The sequence below is a fragment of the Vombatus ursinus genome, unplaced genomic scaffold, assembly GCF_900497805.2.
Source record: "Vombatus ursinus unplaced genomic scaffold, bare-nosed wombat genome assembly UNPS02014782.1, whole genome shotgun sequence".
NCBI lineage: Eukaryota > Metazoa > Chordata > Mammalia > Diprotodontia > Vombatidae > Vombatus > Vombatus ursinus.
In genome coordinates this window covers 3,424,328-3,449,284 of record NW_020954560.1, presented here as the reverse complement: position 1 = coordinate 3,449,284, position 24,957 = coordinate 3,424,328, and the positions used below count along the sequence as shown (strand labels likewise).

The window sequence follows — 24,957 nt, the reverse complement described above, 5'->3', positions numbered from 1 at the left end:
AGGAATTAAGTAAATTGAAGGAGTCTTAGCTGTTCGTTTTGTTAACTTTAACGTTCTATATGCATGTTATTATTATCATCCCCATATGAAGTCAGGAATTGGGAAAGAGAGACTGTGAGCCAGGTACTGAACTTAGTGAGGAAGGAGACTGTTCTGGAAAGGTCCATAGATAACAGCCACCACAATTTTAATTGGATAATAAAAGTTTATTAGTGTAAACCTCAAAAGATGAGAGGTTGCTGAGTGAAAATAGTAAAGTCTGACAGTGGCAATGGGAAGCTGCAAGTATTACCCTTCTCCCACCTTGACCACGGAGTGGGGGGAAGGTATGAAAGAAAGTGCAACCATACTGGAAAGGGTGTTGACCAGGAATACAGTATCAATAGGAAGGAGTCAAGTCTCAGTGAGAGCCAGAATATAGAAATAGTAAGAAAAGAAAAAAATTGAGATGTAGGATATGGATCATTTTTTCTTAATGTAGACCACAAAATGGAAAAAAAAATGGCAAGATTCAGTACCTATTGGTACGTTCACCTACCTCTGCTGAAAATCTAGTCATTCTTTGGAAAGCATATCATTTGACAAATTTTGACTTGTCTTCTGAGAAAGGGTAAGAAATAGGACAGGTAGGGGGCTACTCTGCTCTTAATTCTGAACGTGATTGAAGTGGAAGTTAAGATAATATGTGAGAGAGTGATCATGTTTTAGAATTCTTAACAGTGAAGGAAGAAAATGCAGGGTGATGCCACTGTGCTTTTCCAGACCAAAATACTCATCCTGGACCATCACTACCCTAAGTATATTGTCTTTCCCTGTTAAGAGTGTAAGTTTCTGAAGAGGAAAGGAGTTTCCTGCTTTTTATAGCCCTACTAGTGTCTAACAGTGCAAAGAACATTGTAAGTTCTTAATAAATGTTTTTTGTTCATAATCCAGATTGCTTTCACAACTTTCCAGCTGTGAAATGTCTGTCCCAAGATAGTTTTTTTTTTATGCAGCTGTTTTCTGAGATAATTCTGGGGACCTGTAAGTTTTCGCTTCTTCCAAGGTGTTTTCAGTTCTTCCAGGGTGGTATGATAGAGGGAGAGGTGTGTTTACTCCTCTCGTGGCCCGTACTCTGATTTGTGAGGAATCACAAGTACTCTTTTCTGCCCTGGAACTGTGACCAGGGTCCCAACTCCCCTGTGGCTGTAAGCTGTGGTTTGGCTAGTGCTTCTCCTCCTTCTGGGACTGAGACTCAGGAGCGTGACCCACATCCATGTATGGGCAATGCCTTTGGTTCCAGCAAAGGGAACCTTGTAATCTCCTTCTGACCAGTTGTGTGACCCCCACCCCCCACCCCCTTACCTTCTGTGAGCCAAGAGATCAAGAAACCACTGCTGCTGTCAGAGATTCAATTGCCCCCAAGGCCTGTTCCTGGTTTGCTGGGTCCTTGTCTGAGCTGGTATGGCCTGAACTGGACTGGGCTTCACTTTGACACTAGTACAGCAGACCTTTCCTGCTGACCTTCTAAGTTGTCTTGGGCTGAAAAATTATTTTACCTCATCCTTTTGTACATTCTGCTGCTCCAGAATTTATTTTGAGGCATTTTAAAAAGTTGTTTTGGAGGGGTTTGGGTGAGAGCTCAGGCAAGTTCCTTCCTTTTCTCCACCATCTTGCCCTAGTCCAAAAGATTTTTTAAAAATCATGTTGAAAGCAAAATTATTAAGGAAACAATTGATTCACTATTTGAAAAAGATACTGTTTTGTCAGTTTATGTCATAGAGAAAATAGACCTGCCTAATACCAGTCTTCTGCTTTCAAGAAGAAAGAAAAATTCTTCAAACTGGAACATGTTGATCATTGAAACCACAAGATAAGAAAGGATGATAGCATCTATGAGTTCAGGTCTTAAGGCTCAGATGAATCAGATCTTTGAGTGTAGAATGGAAAGAAGTCTAATAATAAGAGAGTAAGGAAAGACATGAAATAGGAGGTAGAACCTGAGTTGTCTTGAAATGAATCCAGAAGATGGAGATGAAGTGAGGACATTCTAACTGTGAGAGACAGCTAGTAGAAAGGCATTGAGGCAGGAGATTGGACACCAAGTTTTGAGGAATAACAGGTGAATAAGGTTGGTAGGATAAGGCATGCATGAAGGGGAATAATGCAAAATAAGTCTGAAAAGTTACTGGGAAACTAGTTTTGGTTTTTTTTTTGGGTGATGCAGTTGGGGTTAAGTGACTGGAACTGGATTCTTAAGGAATTTAAATGTCAGGCAGTAGGCGTTCAGGGTTCAGGAGACAGTTTAGGGTTGGCTATATAATTTTGACATCATCTGCACACAGGTGAACCCATGGTATCTAAAGAAGGTTACCAAGATAAGAGGGTATCTAGAGAAAACAGATCCCAGGACAGAATTTTAGGGGACACCCCTTCCTAGGTTGTGGGAGATGGATAATATTGCAGAAACAGAGAGCAATGTCACAGAAGCCGAGGCAGGGAAGTGTTTCTAGGAGGAGGGAGTCAGTAATATCAAAAACAACCCAGAGCTCCAGTGGGATGTGGACTGAGGAAAGGCTATTGATTTTGTAATTATAATATCATTGATAACTTGGAGAGGGCAGTTTCAGGTGAGTAGTAGAGAGGTTCTGAAGACAAATCATAAAAAGTTGAGAAGAGATTGGGAGGGTAGGAAATGGAGGCAAAGAATGTAGAAGTGTAGCTGTGAAGGGGAGCATAGATGTAGTACAACACTTTGAGGGGATGGCAGAATCTAGAGAAAGTTTTTTTTGAAGATTAGCGAATCTCCGCTCTCTTATTAATAGATAAGGTACTGGAGTCTGAAGACCTGGGCTCATCTTTCACCTCTAACTCCAGTTAGTTTGCCCAGTGACACTTAACTTGTCTGCCTCAATTTTTCGTAATCTATAAAATGGGGATAATAATACCTATATTATTGTTAATTATGTGATGATAAATAACAGTATGTAGCATGGTTTGCAAACTTTAAAGTGCTACATAAATGTCGTTTGTTACTGTTTTTTATAGAAGATAGTTATATGCATCCATCTTATTATCTTTCTTGAATCAAGTCATTAATTTCCAAAAGAACTCAGGTTATTTCCTTTTTTTTTTTTGCACTTAATAGTGTTTTATTTTTTCCAATTACATGTAAAGATAGTTTTCAACATTCATTTTTGTAAGATTTTTAGTTCGAAAATTTTCTCCCTTCTGTCCTCCCTCCTCAAGACAGTCTGATAAGCAGTCTGATATAGGTTATCCATGTTCAATCCTGTTAAACATATTTCCACGTTAGTCATGTTGTTAAAGAAGAATCAGAACAAAAGGGAAAAATCACGAGAAAGAAAAAACAATAAAGGGAAAATAATGTGCTTTGATCTGCATTCAGAATCCATAGTTGTTTCTCTGGATGTGGATAGCATTTTCTGTCACGATTCTTTTGGAATTGTCTTGGATCATTGTCTTGCTGAGAAGAGCTAAGTCTGTCATCATTGATCCTCTTACAATATTGTTGTTACTGTGTACAGTGTTCTCCGGGTTCTGCTTACTTCATTCAGCATCAGTTCATGTAAGTCTTTCTAGATTTTTCTGAAATCTGCCTACATATTATTTCTTACAGAACAATGAACTCAGCTTATTTCTACCTAATTTGGTACTTTATATTCATAAATAATCTTGATGAAGGTATTTCTACTTTTGAGTTTCTGTGAATAGCTAAATAGCCAATTGATAGCAAGGAAATTTACGTTTTATGTACAGGAAAAAAACTGTCCTTTGGCCTGTGGTTAATTGCTGTCTATTGTGTGTCTGCTTCCGTTTTGTTTTTTTGTTTTTTTTCCCTTTGACTCAGGAGAGGCATTTAGCTGTTATTCACAAAGACCTACCTTATCTCTGAAAACTTTTATATTTAAACTTCATAACAATGAAATGAAATTTAAGACAAGTCTTCCTTGGTGTCTTGGACCAGTTGAGTACAGGTTTTGTGGCATGAGGCTAGGCTGCTGTTTCTGGTCAAGAGGAGGTTATGGTAACATTGCTTTAGGTATTTTCCTCCTCTTTTTGAGCTTTGCTTGTCCATCCTTTGCTGTGATTTGGTCCTCTGGCAGGTGTGGCTTTTCCTTGGGCCTGGGCACTCTCTGCTAGAACAGATGACAGACCACTGAAGCCCTTGAGTTAGATCTGGTGTGGATGTGATTGATGTTCTGGAGGCTTCCTTGACAACTGCTGGGCATGCTGGTTCTCTCTGTTTCCCTGAGCTCTTGTTATATGACCAGTCTACTTCCTTTTCTGTCTAAACAGGTGCTTGCTAGCATTTGTCATGCCCTATCTTATGGTTAAGTCATTCTTGGGAATAGGTTCTTGCAGCCCCATTCATATTCCCCATGACTGTTTCCACTGACCTATGGGTTGCCTATAATTTGATCCTCTGAGACTGTGATGTGTTCCACAAGTCACAGCTTTCTAACTTCATTGAGAGATGGGTATTAAAAAATGGAGCTTTTGTGTCAGGTAGCATCTGGATTCATTCCCTTCATGATTTCTGAAATGAAATCCAGTGAGGCTCCGTTCTCTTATTCAACTCTGTCTAGCTTCTTGCCCTGCTGTTTTGCTTGTCCAAGGTGCATTTGCAGTTTAACTAATTAAATGGGAAACTTACTATGCTTGTTACAATCCAAGCAATATGCATTCTCCATTTATCTTTTTCCCCCCAGACTGGGTGGTACACCAGGTTGTTTGATTCTCTCTTCTCCCCACCTCCCCCACCCCCCAATTGGTTTAGTTTTGAGAAGACCCTTGTACATTGTTATCTGGAAAAAAGCACCTAAGAAGTCTGACCATTTTGCAAAAAATCTCTTCTATGTGATGTGTAGTATACCTGCCATGATAGTGATGAAAATAGCTGGTGAATATACATATCATATATCGTTCTCTTTTATGCCTTTTTTGATGTTGATGATCCATATTATTGTACCAGGATACCTTTAGTTCTATCCATCAAGCAAATGTGTATGATTTTCATAGTGGTTGTAGGAAACATTTGTTGAAAGGAAAAACTTTAAGGCCTTGCTTTGGTCTAAGAACAATTTTTTTTTTTGTAATTAAAAACAAACAAGCACAGCAGGGTATTTATTGTATTCCTTGCACCTATGAGTCAGTTGTGTGACTAGGAAAAGGTGGTATGATCTAGAAATTTATTTATAAAGTCTCTTCCTTTTGAATTTGTGTATAGATTAATCTCATAGATATTTTGGTGATGAGAAAGTAAACACTTAAGCCCCGGGTGAAGTAATGTGTTTCATTTTGGAGGAGGGTTGTTTTTATGAGCATAATTTGTCCACTATCTCTTCTAACTCTCAAAGAAAATATTCATGAGACATAGCTATTATGCTTCTGAGTAACACAACCCTTTGTCCTTTTTTCGTTTTTCAGTTCTTAACCAATTTTCAACATTTTTTGGTATTCTACCCTGTGTTTTATCAGTCATCAGTCTATATATTGAGTTTGTTTGACGGTTCTTGTTAGGGTTTTCATAAAATTTCTCTTTTGTTGTTATTATTGTATCATTTCAGTTGTGGCCAACTCTTTGTGCCCTCATTTGGGATTTTCTTTGCAAAGATACTGGAGTGGTTTGACATTTCTTTCTCCAGCTTATTTTACAGATGAAGAAACAGGCAAACAGGGTTGTGACTTGCCCAGGGTCACAAAGTTAGTAAGTGTCTGAGGCCAGATTTGAACTGGGGAAGATGAGTCTTCTTGACTCCAGACCTGGCACTCTATCTACTGTACCACCTATTCAACAGATTTTAGTATGTAATCTAATTATCTTTAAGGTAGGTTTTTTTTTTTTTTGCTTTTGCTTATGAGTACTGCTAGGCATGATGACAAAAGTACCATGAAATAATGTTTCTTGTTGCCTTTATGTAATATTATGACACCTACTTTGACAAATTTCTTACTTCTCCAAGGAGAATTTATAAATCCTCTACTTATGCCGGGCTACTTCTTTTTTTATATATTCTAGTTTCATTTATAGCAAGATTTTCAGTTTTAATATGATTCAGTTTCTTAAGTAGCATCTTAACTTACTGATCATTGACTAAGAATCTCACATTTTGTCTTTTTTACTCAACTATTGTCATTATTACAGTAGAAGGGGGTATACAGACTTTAGCATTATTTTGTATTTTTATTTGTTTAATTTGTTGCTGTGGGCAAAGAATTCCTTCCCCATTGTCCATCCTACTGGCGTCGAGTTGTTCCATCCATAGCAAATCTAGTCCTTGGACAGATAGACTATCTATTAATAGAAACATGATAGCTTGGTAGAATATGCCAGAATTTGCTGTCTTCAAAGAAGGCATTAGAGTAAGACTTTTGTGGATTATTTTTTTTTTCTAGCCTGAAAGTTGTAGAGATTACAAGACACTGTTTTTTGGGATGGATTGCAGTCTGTACTGTGGAAGGGTGTCCACACATCATTGGTATCTCTGATCTACTGAAGTTCGAGAAAGCAGACTATCAATCAGTAATTGTTTTTTTTTTTTTCCTCTTTTGATGAAAGAAGACTTATCTTTTCCCCTCCTTTTTGGGGGGAGTAATTATACTGAACTCTTCTATTTTGAACTGTCTCCTTATGATCGAGTAATCTTTTTAAAGACCTCAGTGTTTTTAAAATCATATCTCTAGATTTGAACCAAGGAGGTTGAGTTTTCCAGACTCCAGGCCTAGCACTCTATCCACTGCCCCACCTAGATGCCCTTTGGTGCTCAATTGTTTTTCAGTCAAATGAGAAATTTACAATTTTGTTTCCATTTGCAAATTAGAAAGTCCTATTATGCTTCTGTACTAGATGTATTCGTTTTAGTTTGCAGTACATTTAAAATGAAATTTCTTACTGGAAATATGCAGACCGCAGAGAGAGAACAATCTGTAAATCATAATTTTATGGGAGTGACTCCTGTTATTCTTATAAATTTGAGTCTGAGTGTTTTCTGATAACCTCAGCTTTTTCACTGTGTGAAGGGTTAACTTTTTTGTATGGCTGCATTTCTTTTTTTATAAGCCATGTTCTTTGTCCAGACTGAGTAGTAAAAATGATGAGGATTTTTTTGGGGGGGGCAGGGGGTGGGGGGGTGTTAGGCAGTGGAGTTAAGTGACTTGCCTAGGGTCACACAGGTAGTAAGTGTTATGTGTCTGAGGCAGAACTGCGTTCAACTCCTCCTGAATCCAGGGCCAGTACTCTATCTACTGCACCACCTAGCTGCCCATGAGTTTTTAATCAGTTAATTTTTTTTCTCCTTATATTGGAGACTATTTTTGTTATTTGTCTAGTATCATTAACTTGTAAAAGGTTATCATCTTATAGATTGGTCAGTTAATGTTCATTTATTTGTTTGGATTATTGAGACACCAGAATTTTCAGATGGTACCAAAGTAGCAGTTAAAAATTTTAAGTTGAGGACTAATTAATCTAGATATAGAAATATTTGTATGGGTTTTAAAATAAAATTGACTTTCACCATACAGGGAAATTTGTATTCATGGCTCAGTATTTGTCCTCCATGCATCAAAGAAATCAAAACTTCTAATGAAAGCAAGATAAACTCGAGAGTAATACAACTTTCAAAAGGAAAGGAAAATAATAGATTGCTTCAGTTTTCTAGTCTTGAAGTAGCACGCGGTAGCTAATTTTTGGCTTTAAAAATTTGGGCATTGATTTAACATTATTTTTTAAGGGCCAAATGACCTTGTTTCAGGTAGGCCATTGCTCACTGCACCTGTCAAAATCTGGTAAATCTTTCATTCATAGCTGGGGTCATGGATGATTATATTCTTACTGATGATGGTATGGTCAGAGTAGGATAACCTGAGAAGTATGGGTGGAGGCCAAGAAAATTAGGTTTGGAAGAGAGGAGAAAACTAAACCTGTGATAAATCTATTTTTAAAATAGCTTTTATTTACAAATCTTTTTCAGAGCTTTATGAAAGTCTAAATAGGTTATGCTTTCTGAAAGAGGTAATAAGATTAGTTAAGTAAGGTTTTTTCCTCCCTAACAGAAACTGATGCATGTTTTGCTCCAATTTTTTATATGTAGTGATTCTACTTTATTTTAAAAAACAAAACAAAACACCAGTCTAGACAGAATGAAAATGATTACTGTATTTCTTTGTTTATCTTAGTGGTATGAGTTACAATGTTTATACACTACTGCTCTGTCATGGTTATAATTTATGATGATTGATTATACGTTTTGACTAGCTCTTAACCGATTTCATTCTTCCTTGAGTTCTTTAAAACTTTTAAAGCAAAGTCATCAGGTTTTAGTGATTTATCAGTACTATAGCTAGAAAAACTTAAGTATTTGGCATTGTCTCATCTAGAGCCTTCAACCCATCTGCTTCAAAAAACAGTTTGGGAATGGAAAAAAACCCTTTCTTCACTGAATCCATAGTTGCTTTAAGGTTTACCTTAGGTGCCCAGCTCCTTTTCTGACCTCCTAGTTGTTAGTGTTCCTAAAGTGCTGAATTTGGAGTCAGAAAGACCTGAATTCAAATCTACCTTATCCATTTAGTAACTGTGAACCTGGGCAGGCTGTGTGCCTCAGTTCCCTCATCTGTAAAATTAGAGTTGAACTTGATTGTCTTTCAAGGTCCACTCCAACTCTGAATCCTAAATTATTGTGTATATATTTACTTGTTTAAATGTGGTATCTCCCCATGTAGTCCATTGTAAGTTTCTTGAAGACAAGAATTGTTTTTCTTTTGGAAGGGATTTCAGAAGCAATAGAGTTAAACCCATACCAGAAAAAGAATACCTACTAGAATATAGCTAATTGATAAGTGGCCATCTGTCTTCTGATTTCAAGACCTTCAGTGATCTGGGATCTAATACCTTTTCACTTATGTAAAGCTCTGATCGTTAGGAAGCTTTTCCTGACATCAAGTCCAAATTTGCCTCTTTGCAGCTTTCTGCCTTCTGAAGCCAAATAGAACTTTTTTTGGGAGGCCATTTCTGACATACTCAACTGCTACTGGCCAACCCCTTTAATCCCTCCAAATTTCTTGTTTATGTTTTGTATTTACTTCTATACATAGCTGTTGTCTCCCCTTACAGACTGTAAGTTCCTTGAAGGAGGGCACTGGTTTTTTTGGGGGGTGGGGTGTTGTGGGGGTGTTTTGTTTTTTTTTTTTGGTCTTTGTAGCCCTACTACCTAGCATTGTGACTGATGTAGAGTAGATTTTTAATAAATGTTTGTTTATTGATTGATTGATTAATTGAAGCCTAATGTCCTTTTTCATGAGACAACCCTTCAAATACTTGCAGATAGCTGTCGTGTTCCCTGCCTTAATCTTTTCCTCTTTAGGCCAAACATCCCAAGTTCCTTCAACCAGTCTTCTTATGGGATGGACACAAGGACCTTCACCATTCTAGTTGCCCTTACCTGGACACACTGGAATTTTTCAATGCCTTTCTCAAATTGTGGCAGCCAGAACTGAACAGAATACCCCACGTATTTTAACCAAGACAGGGCACAGCATTGTCACCCCCTTGTTCCTAGTGCAGAGGATTATCACCTCCTTTCTGTGCCTCTCAGTTTAGTCCAAGGTTGGTTAAACTCTTTGTGATCACTAATTCCTTTTCTAGCTTTCTGCCAACCATCTTTTTATAATCCATTTTAGAATGTTCATAGTCATGCTCGCTGATCTGTAGTTTACTGACTCTATTCTCTTCAATTTTTTGAAAATGGCACCAATATTTGTTCTTCTGCAGTCCCTGAGGTACGACTCTCATTTTCCTCAGTTTTTCAGGTATCACTGATAGAGGCTCAGTGATCACATCTGACTCTTCTTTGAATTCATTAAGGGCTCGAATTCATTAAGACCATTGATATTATCTCCTTGCTTATCTTGGATATTACCTCTGTATTAACCATTTTTGTTGTTTCTCTTCTAGTCCAAAGGTTATTGTTGGCAAAGAAAATCGAAATGAAATAAGAATTGAAGACTGTTTAATGATTAGCGCCATGTTCTTTATACAGACCATCCATTACAGTGGTTTGTTGTGTTTGCCTTACTGCCCAAAGCACTCACTCCTTGTCCTCACCTAGGAAGTGAAAGCACTTGAAGAATTCCCCTTTATATTGTGCTCTACTAGAGAAGATGAAGGATTTTAAGAAAGGATGGAAGAAAAAGAGTATCAGCATATTGGAGACAATCAAAATCAGGGCCAGAAGTTTGACAAATAAAAGAATGAAATAGAGAGGAACAAGAGAAAATGTACTCTTTGTCACTGGAACCATGCAGTAGATATGAGGGTCTGTTCCCCCAAAAGGGGGAGGGGTTTTCCTCTACTCCTAAACTCCATAGAAGGAGAATTCTTACATGGAGACTAACAAGCTAGACAGCCTGCTGTGAGCCCTTCATGTCACTTTCCACTGCTTTACCATTATTGTACCTTGACTTCAAGGGAGAGCAATGTCCCAGGCCAATATTCAGATTTAACTTAGTTCTCTTGAATCCAAAATGGAATCTTTTAGGATTGATGTAACTAATCCTTCTCTCTCTCTCCCAGGCCACTTCCTTTACCAATTTACAGATGACGTGTGTGAGAGCTCCCTGAATTATTCTCACTTTGCCTTAGCTCATGGTTCTGACCTTACATATAGAATACGTACAGATTCCACGTAGTCCCAGAACTCATAGAAAGTTATAACCAGGATAGATGTCATAAGCTGTGGCCACAAAGTTCAGAGTTCTAAGATCTCATAAGAATTCTTAAGTACTTTAGAAATACTTTCACAATTCTGCTATACAGAACAGAACTGTAATATTGGGCTCAAAAATGTCACCAGCTTGAAGGATTCATAGGCACCTTGTATGCAGTTCCTATAATTGTTCCTAGGAGTATAAGGTAGTACTTTTTGTCTTGAACTATCCTAGTGATAGATTAAATGCTAATTTGAAAAATGTAGCCATTTTGGCTCTATCTACATTCCGGCATTTACTGACACCAAGAGGAATAAATAAGCAATGATGTTTAGTGACCTGCTGATGAGAAGTTGTATAACAATATATGGAACTGATGTGGTTAATAGATAGTTGTGCTGTGTTCCCCGAATATTTATCTGAGACATGAAGAACTTACTCAAACTTATTAGATCTGCCCAATTTATCTGATTTGCATTGGGAGAAATGACTCAGGCAGAAGAAACCTAGCCTGTATCTTTAGTAAATTAACTTCATCAGCTGATTTCAACCTAAAGGAAAGTTTTTTTTTTAGTGTCGTGATAAAAAGCTCTCTCCATATACCTCTTCTGGTTCAGTATTTTAGTGACGACTTTGATAAAGATATAGAAGATACTTTAATCAAATTTTTAGACTATAGGAAGCTGGGAGGGATAGCTAATTCATTTTTTCTGTGAGAATGTTCCAACTTTGTGGCCCAGAACACACCAAGAGATAGTCTGAAATACTTAATACTAGAGGCCTTTAATTACTTGAAACTATATATTTAAAACAACAACAACAACAACAACAACAACAAACCTTTCTCTTCCTTCCGTGTCGTGTCTCCTTGTTATCTCTGTGCTAGTCTTCATCTTATCTCTAGCTCCTTCTCCTTGGCTACTTACCAGTTTCTGCCCTGTGAGAATTCTTGAGCCAAGTAGGCAGAGAAAATGTAAATAATTTAATGCAAACTCTCTGACTGAGAGTTTGTATTCTGCTGATATGGTAGCTCATTTTTTATTCTTCTATCACCAAGTTTCAAGAGGGTATAAAGGAAAGAAACAAACCTGACTCCTTCTCCTCTTTGTTTTCCTTCTCCCTCTCTGCCCTCTTCTTATTCTTGCGTGGATCTCATACCATTCCTTGATATCTCTTTCTCCTTAGCTACCAGTCTGTGTCTCTGAGAATTCTTGAGCAAAGGAAAATGGAACACATTCCCACATTGCTCATATTGTACAATGTGAGATCCTGACCATGGGTACTACTCACTAGAGGCAAAGGTAAAGTCTTGTCAATTCTAGGGACTTTTTTCCCCCAAGATCTTTAGTCTCATCACCTTTTATGTAGTCTTATGATTCTTTAAGTTTCAATGTATCCTTTTGTGAAAATTAGAAAGTGACTGTCTGTAGGTACTGTCGCTATCAAGTAATTGGTCTGAATACTATAATTGGAATGTGCTTCTTGACAAAGTTCGCAGATTCCTACATTCCTACCCTTTATTACAAAATTCTTACCATTGGTCTTTGGTAATCATATATTGCAATGAATCATGCAGTCAAAACTGGATTATATAAAAGGCAGTGGAGAGAGCAGTTTTGGGTGAAAATTGGCTTCTGTAATGGAGATAGGCCTTTGTAGCTTGAGGAAGGGATAACTAGGGCACAGCCCTTCTTCAGCTTTCACTTTCTCTTGATCCTAAGAGTTCAAGAGCATGGTCCCTGGCACATTGTATGTACTCTTTTTGGGAGTAGAAAACCTATGGGATAATATAAAAAAGTGCCACAGAGGATGAGAAGGTATGGATGGGTAATTATCTGCTCTATTAGAGGATGTCCTCATATTAAAGACATCATGTAGTTGTTCAAGTATTTTATTTTGTTCAAGTATTTTAAAGTGCTATAAACTTCCACAGCTTTACAAAAAAAAATAAACTTATGAATGTTAAACTATGTCTGTCACTATAAACTCACACTTTCTTTATGCATATAAAGTTTTTTTTACATGTTGTAATCAATAGGTATATCCTGTTTTTTTGCATATATTTTTTCCCATTTATGGTCATTTTCACATAAACATTTTTGATTGTTGACTTAGTTCACACAGTTATATGTAGTATTAGATAGGGTGATATAGTGTTCCATTGTTTTAAATATCATAGTTTTCTTATATTTGGATATTTGCTTTTTCATGTTTGACTATTAAAATATAGCTACACATCTTTAATGATGGGGTAGAAGGAATGGTTTGGGAAGATATAGGAAGTAAAGGTTGAATCTCTTATATAGCCCAGGGTTTGCCACCACCAAATACCTGTTGTCTATCGACAGTCTGTATGTGCTCTATTTCTCCATGAGTCCTTTGGGAATTTCAACCTTTGGTCTGGAAAACTGTTATTGTAGTTCTCTGATTTATCATAGAGCTCAGTTGCCTCATCTCTATGGTGAGGGATTTTTCCTTTATGGCCTCTAAAATTGATTATTTGATTATGTTCTACAGAAACATGTTATGTATTTTGCTTTTGGCAGTTTCTTAACCTTGGGATGTATTTTAGTTGGAACTAAACGTTTGCCACAGTGGTTGTCATAGGTACCTTTGTTTTAGTGTGGAAACTGGGCTTAACAAATTGGCTTGATAATCAAATGTATTTTTACCATTATCTGGAGTATTGTACAGTTAGAAAGCCCCATAGAAATCTTAGAAGAACTTTTACTTTTTCTACTGTGCATTCTAACTGAAATAGATATTCTGATAAATTGAATATCGCAAATACTTAAGATCATATAACATTTTTCTTCAGTCGTAAGAGTAGGAAGTAAGTGTTAACTGGTATGTGCTTAGCAATCTTGACAGCTAGGTGGCGTAGTGCATAGTGTACCAGATGATGTGGAAGACCTCAATTCAGTTCTTGCTGAGACACTTACTGGCAGTGGTGACCCTGGGCATGTCACTTTACCCCAGTTTGCCTCAGTTGCGTTGACTGTAAAATGGGAGTAATAATAGCATTTAACTCTCAGGGTTGTAATGAGGACCAAATGAGATAATTGTAAAATGCTTGGTATGGTGCCTGGCACATAGTGGGTGCCATATAAATGTTAGCTGATATTATTTGAAAAACATTTTCTGGTAAGACTAGTAACCAAGATAAGACTTTTTAATAAATAGGACATTATGCTAATAGCATAATTCTGTCATTAGAATAACAAATATGATTTAGAGAAAGAAGGAATATTAATGATCTCATTCTCATATTACAGATGAATAAACTGAGATACAGATTGGTAAAGTGACATGTCCAATAGAGAATGATATTGAGGTAGCCGTGGACCCAAACTTTTTGACTTTACATTTTTGATTCTGAACATTCTCACTGACTGTTATCTCCTGCCTACCCACTCCCCCACCCCACCCCTACCCCTGGCCTATAATTCTCTCCCTCATCATCCCTACCCATTAGCTTCCCTGGTTACATTTAAGGCCCAGCTATAATCCCACCTTCTATAATGAGCCTTTGCTGATGTCCCTTAATGCCAATGTCTTCCCTCTCTTCATTATCTCCAATATATCCTGTCTACATCTCATTTATTCATAATTATTTGCATGTTGTATCCCCCACTTAGTTGGTGAACTTGAGGAGGGATTGTCATTTGCTTTCTTTGTGTCTCCAACAGTTAGCACAGTGCTTGGCACATAGTAGGTAATTAAATACTTGTTGACTGACTGGTTCTTTTGCTTTAGGATTAGTATATTGCTCAGTGGCAGTTCCTGATATTTTCTGTTTGGCATGGCTTTAAGCTCTTCAAAGATGAGAACTACTTTCTTTACATCTTACTATGGGTATAGGACTCTTACCAACAAAGTTGAGTAAATGTTTTGGTGTGACAAATTATTCATATCATGTGAATGTTTTAAAACAGGGCTTCGCTTAATGCAATGCCTCTTTAAATTATATCACTTTTAAATAGGCCACCTTTTTCTCAAATACTTAAATAGATCTATGATCTCATTTCTAACAGTACCAGTTACAACCTATCCATGCCTGCCCGGCCTGTACCCACCTCATGTACCTATCTTTCCACGAGGTTGCAATAAACGGTCTAAATGATGTGCTAGACGCTTTCCTCTGTTTTGTTGTTGTTGTAGTTGTTGCCGTTTTAAAGGTTCCAGCTTACACACAGACTGTCCACTGGCTATTCTTTCATATGCAGACATACACATTCACTCTCCCTGGGCAATTCCTTCCCTTTCCCATGAAGTCCTGGAATGTCACTATCTAAGTTTTTGTGGCAGAGCTGAGTTTTAACATTGTTCATTCCCTTTTTTGTACCCTTGCCAGAATGGAAATAGGTTAGGATGTCCAGAATTATTAGTGAAATGTTGATTTGGATTTTGATGTACTTCTGAGTTGGTAGAAATGTGATTAGATAGACGCCATGACAACTCATGGCCCTTGTAAACCCTTTTTGTTTTATGTTGTTTGCCCGTCTTTCAAATTTTGAGACTCCTGTCTAATGATTGACTGTGCATGTCATTTATTGTGACCAGTGTGAGTCCAGAGCCATTTCCCCACTGCAGCAACTTAAATGATGGTAAGGATCCTTTTTCTCCTTCACCTGTTTCACATCTTGTCTTCAAACGATTGCTATAATGTTTATTGCATTGTGACAAGAAATGGTATTGACCCAATTGTAACTCTCCTAATCCTTAAGAATAGAACACAAAAATCTTTTTATCTCTCTGTAATCGTTTATTAAGCGCTTGCTATTTGCCAGGCACTATTTGCCTTAGAAGGCCATTAAAGGATCAGTCTGAGATTGCAAGATAATGAACAGACTCTTTATAGAAAGTAAACTGATTTTGTTATATATTGATAACACAAATTACATTCTTTTGCTACAAAACAAAAGGCTTCAGTTGTCTATTGGGAAGGTTCCTTTCTTCCCAAGCTAGGGTGAAATACAATTCTCAGTATCTTTGGCACCTTAAATTTAATCAGCCAGCCATGGTCTTAACTTTGAGATCTGTTATACTTCCAACAATGTGTGTTTTACCCCTTTTTTTATCCTGAGCTCTTGGCACAGTGCCTGCCATATAGTAGGCACTTAGTAAATGCTTACTGACTGCACCAAGTTGAATAGAAAAAAGAATTTTCAAGCTAGGCTTATGCTGGGAAGATGCTATTCCCTACGCCTAGCATGGACCCTCTGTGTTCTCCTGCCACCTATGAACATGCTCGGACTTTGGGGCATTCAGTAGAACCAGGCCTTGCTATTCCTCAACCAGTTCCAGTAGTGCAACATGTAGCAACACCAGTGAAGGTGTCAGCTTCACAGTACGTAGCACAGAATGAAGCCATTGTCCATCAGGAACCTAATTTAGCTGTTTTGCCAGTACCTGCCCCAGGTCCTATACAGGAACAAAGTTATGGTGTTTGGGATTCTAATCAACAGACTGTCCCTGTGCAGTGGCCATACTCCCCTGCACGGTCTCAAACAGCCATATATTACAGGGATAGACATGTCAGACTGTTTACAGGGTGACACTGCCTTTTCTCAAATGACTCTATCAATTGTACAGGTAACTACTTTGCAAAATCAGTTTATCTTTGAATTCTGCTTATCATACTCGTCATTGTGTAAAAGGAGAGCAGTATTGGATTAGACTTTTAAGATCAGATCCTCTGGGGGCAGCTAGATGGGTCAGTGGATAGAGCACCAGCCCTGGATTCAGGAAGACTTTAGTTCAAATGTGGTCTCAGACACTTGACACTTACTAGCTGTGTGACCCTGGGCAAGTCACTTCACCCCATTGCCTCACCCCCCCGCCAAAAAAAAGAAAAAAAAGATCATATCCTCTCAATTTTTTTCTGTTAAGTTATTCCATGTTATTTTTACATCCTCAGATTTTTTCAAAAGTATAACCATTAACTATTGTGATAGAGAATTTAGTATCTTCATCACAAATGTTTAAAAGGCAGTTGATTTTCCCTCTTCTTGTCTCCTCCTTAGCATTCATACTTTGTGCCCATTATTTTTGTGCCATCTTTCATACTTCTCAATACAGGAATTAACAAATGATCTTCTATGCCCAAGATCCTTTATAAAAATAAAACATTTGAGTTGCTGATGATCTGTGATATTCTTGCACCTTTGGGTGAATTTTGGGATAAGGGACAGGAGTTGACAAAAGAACTAGTTGTATTCTTTGTAATTTTTTCCCCCACATCTGAATAGATTCATTGAGAAGCTGGTATTAGGTCTATTCTGAATCAGAAATTACTTAGAATGTTATTCATTTTATCCAATGTGCAATATCTATCATGTTGTCTTACAATTAATATTTGGTATTTTAAAATCTTTTAAAAAATAGAATTTTCAAGCTACTCCAGTAATTAGAATACAGAACAATCTGTGGTAAGTTACAGTGAACTCTAAGCATTCGGAGGAGGCATGAGGTAGCAGGTAACTGCAGGCAGTTTCGTGGAAGATGGGTCTTGAAGAAGGGTCTCAACAAGCAGAGAATTGGGAAGGAATTTTCATTGAAGGGATGAGCACAAACAAATTCATGGCGAGGAGGACCAGAATAATTCATTATGGCTGGAGCATAGAGTACTTGTGAGAAAGTTATATAAAATAAAGTGAGAAAAGTAGGCTGGAGCTATATTTTGGAAGACCTTGAATGCTGAGGCTTAGAGTGTCTCATAGCTGTGTGAAAAAAATTTTTTATTTTTTTTTTTTGCAAGAGTAACAGCAATTGAAACTATTATAGGAAGATGGTTGGAGGAGAGGTTGAAGGCAGACACCAGTGAGCTAACCATCCCAGAAACCCTAGATATGATTTAATAAGACTCAAAACTAGGGTAGTGATACTAAAACAATTTTTATCTCACAAAGAGATAATTTTCAGGGGACTGTAACCTTGTAGACTTCGGTGAGTCATTGGGAAGGCATTATTTGATGGGAAGAGTTGGGGAGCCTGGGTTTAGTAGTTTAGATTTTATAGATTTAGTAGGATTTTAGAATTTAGAGCTAGGAGGGATCTTAGTGATCAATTTAGGTAGAGTGCTCTGAGTCCAGTCTTTTGATTTATAAACTCTAGAATCTGGAGATGCCCCTTTTTTTCCCCTCCCTATTTGGAGTCTCTGATTTAGCCTTAATCTGCGCCTGACCTTGCTAAAGTCAGCATAGAATAGATCTGTAGAGACAGATAGGCTTTGCTTTCCATAGAGAAATTCAGCAATGACTCTGAATTGTGGGTATCTTTAAAGATTTACATTTTGTGTATTGTTTTGGTATTGCTTCCTAGGAATTTTTTTAAAAACATACAGCTCTTTGGGTGTATATGCTGATGTAATATAGAGGAGTTATTGAGAATAATAAATCATTGCTATAATTGTCAAATTTTTCCATTGATTTCAAGTATTTTTACTATAGACCTGCTTTATCTTTAATTTGCAGTTGCTTTTTTACATTTGTCAGTCTTCCCTCTAGCTCCTCTAGCAAGATGCAAATGCATTTAAGTAAGTCAATGTGCAGGCTTTTTTGTAGATGGTATTAACAGGATTTGTTTAATTCATTTCATTGCATCATCAGCTATTGTATAATGTAAAACCTGTAGAAACTTTCAACTGGTGGTAGAGCAGTAAAGCCACATTAGGGGCATGTAAATGTAGTTTATGCATTTTCAAATTTTGCAAAATGACTTGAATGCAGTCAGAAATAAACATTTTTATTTTCATTTTTATAGTCAAACCTTGAACATAGGAAAAGTATAGCCTAATGCAAATTAATTATTTCTTTACTCTGAGGCCTCTACATTTAAATACTCAGTTTGAAAATCTTTAATTTGCTATCTTGTTTGTAATTGTTACTTTCCCCTATGTTCATAGAATCATGGTTATGGAAATATGGGTTAGCCTTATATTCTCTTTCTATAGACTGAATAGGAACTGTAATTCAAATAACAAAACTTTTAGTAGGACAAATTATAAAATGAAATAAGAGAAAATGAAGTAGTAGAATAATTTCTTCCTGCTTATACACTACTGCATTCTCTATGTGCTTCTTTGCTGCCGCTACCTCTGCAGGGAAGTGCCCCACCCCATTACAATATTCCACACTGGAAAAATGAATATTTCCTGGAGAGCACAGTACTAAGTAGTATCTAATAAATAATGAAGAAATACTGATTTTATAATTACATTAAATTCCTAGGATGACATTATACCTGGAACACCTCACAGTTGCATCACTTCCTCTGCCTCTGAAGCTTACTTTTGCTGCTTTTCCTTATGGGATTTCTTCCTTAAATGTAGTCTGTTTACTCTTTTGTGACATTGCCTCTGCTCACACTGCTTGGGGGGGAGTGTGTGGGTAGGTGTTGATGAATACATTTGTAGCTCTTTTAGTGAGGCCCTCTTTGGATCTAGAAGGCCCACAGAAAGATTTCTTGAGCTCCCAAGACCTTTTTTTTCTAGTTACATTTTACTGCTCCCCCTCTTTTCCCTTACTTTTCTCTGAGTGCCCCTCCTCCCTGACCCCAGTCCTTTACCCTGTCTTGCCCCTGGGACATGAAAATAAACCTTGAAGCTTGGATAAGAAGACACTCAGCCACTTTGGAGCTGGCAGAGTCTGTCTTGCATTGCTGTAGCTGTGGCAAAGGTCTCTGGACGTTTTACATATAGATTGTTCCAGTCGTAGCACTTAAATTAAATCCATAGGATCAGAAAAAGGGGTTGAATGATGTTAAGGGATCTTTCATTCTAGCTATTGAGAGAACATGAATTATCCCCCCTTCTTCTATATTGTGCACTTTACTAGTAAGTAGGTATTGAGTCCATCTGATAGAACTTCTTTCTTTCATGGACAGTGCTGGGTGAACTAATATCAATTCTCATTCTCAGTTTTTCTTTTTAAAAAAATTCTAATCAGCCTTTAAATAGGCTTCTGTCATAACCACAGAGATTAGTAGTATAGGTAATTTCGTATTAGTGTTTAGTTCATTTTATGTAAGTATTAAAGTAATTCCCTATGTTGAGGTCTCATGATGGATTGGTATTGTCCCTGGATTTTCAAAGCTCTGCCAACATAGTATAAGTTTGGGCAGGTTTTGTCAAGCATTGAAGGCTTCAGATATAGGTCAAATGACGGACATGTCAAACCAAGGACCAGCCTAGTTGAATTTGGAGATACTGTTTCCTGAGGTTTAGCCATCAGATTATATATTTTTTTCATCTATAGAAATTTATGAAGGCTTCTACTAAAGTGTTAAGGGGTTGTAGTAGTAGGGAAGAATATCCACACTGATTTATATATCCTCGAAGCATGTAATATATTTGTAAAAGAATCTATAATATCTCCATGTATGTCTTCCTTTTGAATTTTTAGGAGCAACTCTAGGTTCCTTAAAGTAATTTTGAAAACATCCTATCTAAGCAACATTTTTATACTTTATCATTTCGATGGATTGTTTCCAAGAGAAATATCTGCAGATTTATGAATATTATATATTTAGGTTGATTCTGGTTAATCTTTTTCAGAGCCTGACATTTTTTCACCTTTTCTCCTATGCTGGAGTTCTTTTTTATTTGTTTCCCATGGGCTTTTTAAATATTGATTGTTGTAGTGAATTTTTCCTCAGAGATAACAATTTGCCCCAGGCTTTTTACCTCTGAATTATAGAATATTGTTCTAATTTCTCTCTTTGCCGCTAGCCTTTCCCTGTTCTAATCTATTTAGTGTAACGTTGTTTCTAAGTTGTTTTTTCAGTCATGTCGGACTCTTCATGATCCCTTTTGGAATTTTCTTGGCAGAGATACTGTAGTAGTGTGCCATTTCTTTCTCCAGCTCATTTTACAGATGAGGAACCCAGTCAGGGTTAAATGACGTGCGCAGGGTCACACAGCTAATAAGTGTCTGAGTCTTGAATTCCACTGTGTCACCTAACTGTTGCCATCTAAAGCATAATACTATAATACGAAATAGAGTATCTAGTATAATACTGGCAGACTGTTCTCTATGTATATGACTTCTAACATGTGATTTTACTGTTTTGGAACCTTTTACTAACTTTCTGTGCTTATTTGATGAAACTATTCACATTGAAGGCCTAACATAATCTGTCCCTACCCTTACTGTGTATTCAGCCTTTAATTATTGGTGTTAAAATATGTCTGCAAAATTTTTTTGTAAACCATAAAATTTCAATGGCAATTTTTATTGTTATTATTATTATTACTGCTTTTTATACAACATCAACACCTCTTGAGTTCAGGTTCTCATCACCTTTCTACTAGACTATTGTAATAGCTTCTTAGTTGTTCCCTCTGCACCCATCTTCTCACCTTTCTAGTCCACTCTATCCAGAACCAGATTGATATTACAAAAGCACACAAGTCTAACTGTGTTTCTCCTCTGCTCAAGAAGCTCCAGTGGTTACCTTTACTTCTAGGATAAGATTAAAAATAACCCTGACTTTTAAAGTTCATCAAAATCTGGCTTCTATCAACTTTCCCAGACTAAACTCACATTTTTTTGCCTTTAGATACTAAGTGGTCCAGTCACAGTGGCCTTCTAGCTATTTCTCCCAAAGGACATTCCATCTCCTATTTCTATGCCTTTTGCATAGGTTGTCCATTTTTCCAGTTGTTATTCTTTCTTATTCCTGCCCAAATCCTTCTCATACTGAAAGGCCCAAGTTATACCTACCTCCACCATGAATATTTCTTAGACATTTCTGTACCATATTGAGCCTTTTCTCCTCTCATTACCTATTATCAATAAATCAATCAGTATGCATTTATTAAGCACATACTCTGTGCCATGCATTGTTCTAAGCTTTGGTGATACAAAATAATCTTTGCCCTCAAAGAGGCTGCATTCTGTTGAGGCAAACAGATCGGTAAGTACAAAATAGATGCAAGGTGATTGGGAGCACTGTCAGTGGAGAGCAGGAAAGGCTTTATGTAGAAAGTGGTGCTTGAGCCTAGCCTTGAAGAAATGAGCAAATCTGAGAGGCATAAATGAACAATAGGACTTTTCAGGCAAGAAGAGCATCCATTGAAGAGGCTTAGAGATGCCATATGGAATGCTGTGTATAAGGAAAAATAGGGCAGCCAGTTTGACTGAGCCCTAGAATCCTTGAAGGTGAGTAGTATATACTAAGACTGGAAAAGTAGGTTGAAGGCCGATTGTGAAAAGCATTTAAAATGCCAGGCAGAATATATTTGATTCTCAAGGTAATAGGGAAGTAACATGGTCAGACTTGTGTTTTAGAAATATCACTTGAACATCTGTGTAGAGGATGGATTGGAGTGGAGTGAGACTTGAGACAGGGAATTAAGTTTTAGAACCTTATGGCATTTTAATAGTCCCTCAACTGGGGTGGTTGCTGTATGAGTGGAGAGAAGAGGACAAATGTGAGAGATTGAGGAGAGAGAAGTGAGAAGATTTAGTAACTGATTGGATATGTGGGGTGAATGAGAATGAGGTATGACACGGAGATTGTGGACCTGGGTGTCTGGAAGGGTGTTGATAGAAATAGGGAAGTTTTGGTGACAGGTAACGGTTTTGGGGGAAAGAGGATGTGTTCTCTTTTGAACATGTGGAGGTTGAAATAGCCATGGGAGACCTAGTTCAAAATGTTCGCTGGGGCAGTTGGTGTTGTGAGACTGATACTCATCAAATGAGAGCATATAGAAAGAGAATAGGAGAGGTCCTGAAATAGAGCCTTGAAGTACACTCACAATTAGGTGGTAGAATCTGTCCCTGTTTCTTACTTGCATAGTATCCATTATCTTAGTTCAGAATCTTGTCGTTGAGTCTCTAAGACTATTGGTTTTCCAGCTCTTTGTGTCTTTTCTCTCTCCTTACCTCCACATGACTGCCAAAATGATACTCCTACAACACAGGTTGTGACCATATCACCTCAATAGCTTGTTCACAAGCTCCATTGGATCTCTGGGCCTTCTAGGAGAGATACAGACTCCTCTTTTTGGCATTCATATGCCTTTATAGCCTATCTCCAACTTATCTTTCAAAACTTATTTTAAATTACTCTCCTTCATGCATTCTTCAGCCCAGCTTGACTGGCTTTCTGATGTGACATTGCCTGCTTTTGTCCCCCATTCCTGGGAACTCTGCTCAAGTGCCACCTCCTACACGAAGCCTTTCCTGAAGCAATGATATCTCTACCACCCTCCACCAGTTATTTTGTATGTACTCAAATACTTACATGTTTCTTATTATGGAAAGAAAGCTCTTTGAGGGCAGGCACTGTTTCATCTTGTCTTTGTATCCCTTGTACTTAGCACTTAGTAGGTGTTTATTATTGATTGATTACTATTCATAGTGCATTATGAAATATTGATCTAAACAGACATGATTTCCCATATAGCTATTCTGTTGTCCCTTCATTTTTTTCTGTCTCCTTGGCCCACACATTTCTGTCTTCTCTCTTCTTCTTTTGTGCTTCTTTTAATCTTTACCCCCCTCATCATATTTCTACCTGTCTCTAACTGGGTCCTACTTTGCTACTTGTTATGGTTAGTCTGTGCTTGTTTTCTTTCTCATATTCATTTCTAGATCTCTCCATGTGCTCTCTGGGTTTTTTGGCTCTCAAAGTCATTTTGCTAACAGTGCATGTATGTTTTAATGTCTAGGAATTTTTGAGTCTCTTGCTAATGGGTTGCGTCTGTAGTCTAGTGGAAGAATTGAAAAGAGCATGAGATGGTTGGAATAGCCTGATGGCTATATGTATAAAGATTTAAGTTGTTTTTAGGAAGTCAGCTTCTGATCAAGCCGTTTTTTCCTCCTTGCTTGTCTCCCAGGGAAGAAGAGGAACGTCTGAGAAATAAAATTCGTGCTGATCATGAACGAGCTCTGGAAGAGGCAAAAGAGAAACTGAAGAAGTCTAGAGAGACAATACAAGCAGAGATTGAAACAGAAAAAAATAAGGTAGCCCAGGAGATAAAGAAGAAAGAAACCAAGCCACTGCCACCAGTCCCTTTACCAAACCTTATAGGAATAAACGGTGGAGAACCAGAAGATGAAGACACCAGAGAAAAGAGGGAAAAAATTAAGGAGGTAAGGAGTTTGAAATTTATGCTGGGGAGTTGGTTGGGATATGTGTTTTGTACATTTTTGGATCAGTACTGTTTATGGCTTTGTATGGTATGACCTTTTTTGGAGGGAAGCCTCTAAGTTCTTCATTAGTCTTATTTTTATCTTTATTTTTTTCATTTGTGGGTAATTGTAAGTAGGATTGTTTCTTTTAATATTAATAGTAATGTGAAATGTGGATATTCTGTGTTTTTATTGCTATTGTGGTTGTGAGAGTCAGGTAAGGGTTAAATTTTCACAGAGAAAGAGAATAATGCAGAGATTTAAAAAACAATTCCAGGAAGTAGTACACTGGGCTCGGGCTTTACCAATACAAAGTAAGTTGATGGCTCCAAAAAGACTCCAAATTCAAGATAAGGGTCAAGTCAGCTCAGACCAGTTAGCGTCAACCTGAGGACACCTGAAAAATGTTGGTGCGCCTGCTTAATGAACTTCATTACTATTATCTGACACACCCCGCATAAAATTAGAGCCTCATTAACGAGTCATGGGATGTATGACCAAGAGCGGGGGAACATACTTGAGCATATCAAGGAGAAACATGTAAGGAGGGATGTAACCCAGGAAGGGATGGACCGATCCGAGCCTGGGAGGTTTCGTGCCGAATTTGAATGTATAACTTGCACTCAGGGCCCATCCCTCCTGAAGAGGGGTGGAGCCCGCTTCTGGCCAGAAACGTCTAATCCTCTGGACTGTCTCTGTAATAAACTTTCTTGATACTAGGTTTTAGGTGTTAAGCGTATTTCTAACATGGTCATTCTCATTAGTAACTTGTCTTATGTCACTGTGTCATTCAGAAAATTTGTCATGTTTAGTGACTAATTGACTATATCTAAAATTCATTTCTTGTCAGTTATTTAGGTATTTTTAAAATATTTAATAGTATATGACTTGAAGATACTATATAAAGTGATTTCATCTAGGGGAGTATAATCTAAAAACATTTATCTACCTAACTTCTCTTCTGTTGCTTCATTTTGTTGTGGGGTGACCCTGGTTTCGTAAACACAATGGAACACAAGCCCTAGCAATTCCTATCAAGGTGGAAAGGCTGGGAATATAAATTTCTCCTTTCTGATGACCACCTTAACTAAATTCAGATAAGCTTGTACCC

At 37.5% G+C, this 24,957-nt stretch overlaps 1 protein-coding gene across 1 annotated transcript in view; it reads left to right on the top strand.

Moving 5' to 3' along the window:
- The window catches only part of MAN1A2 (mannosidase alpha class 1A member 2), a 225,585-nt gene that overhangs the window by 59,528 nt on the left and 141,100 nt on the right, over positions 1 to 24,957 (top strand). Inside the window, exon 2 of the mRNA XM_027866720.1 lies at positions 23,552 to 23,807. Within this exon, the coding sequence (XP_027722521.1) occupies positions 23,552 to 23,807 (256 nt within the window). The remainder of the gene's footprint in view (positions 1 to 23,551; positions 23,808 to 24,957) is intronic.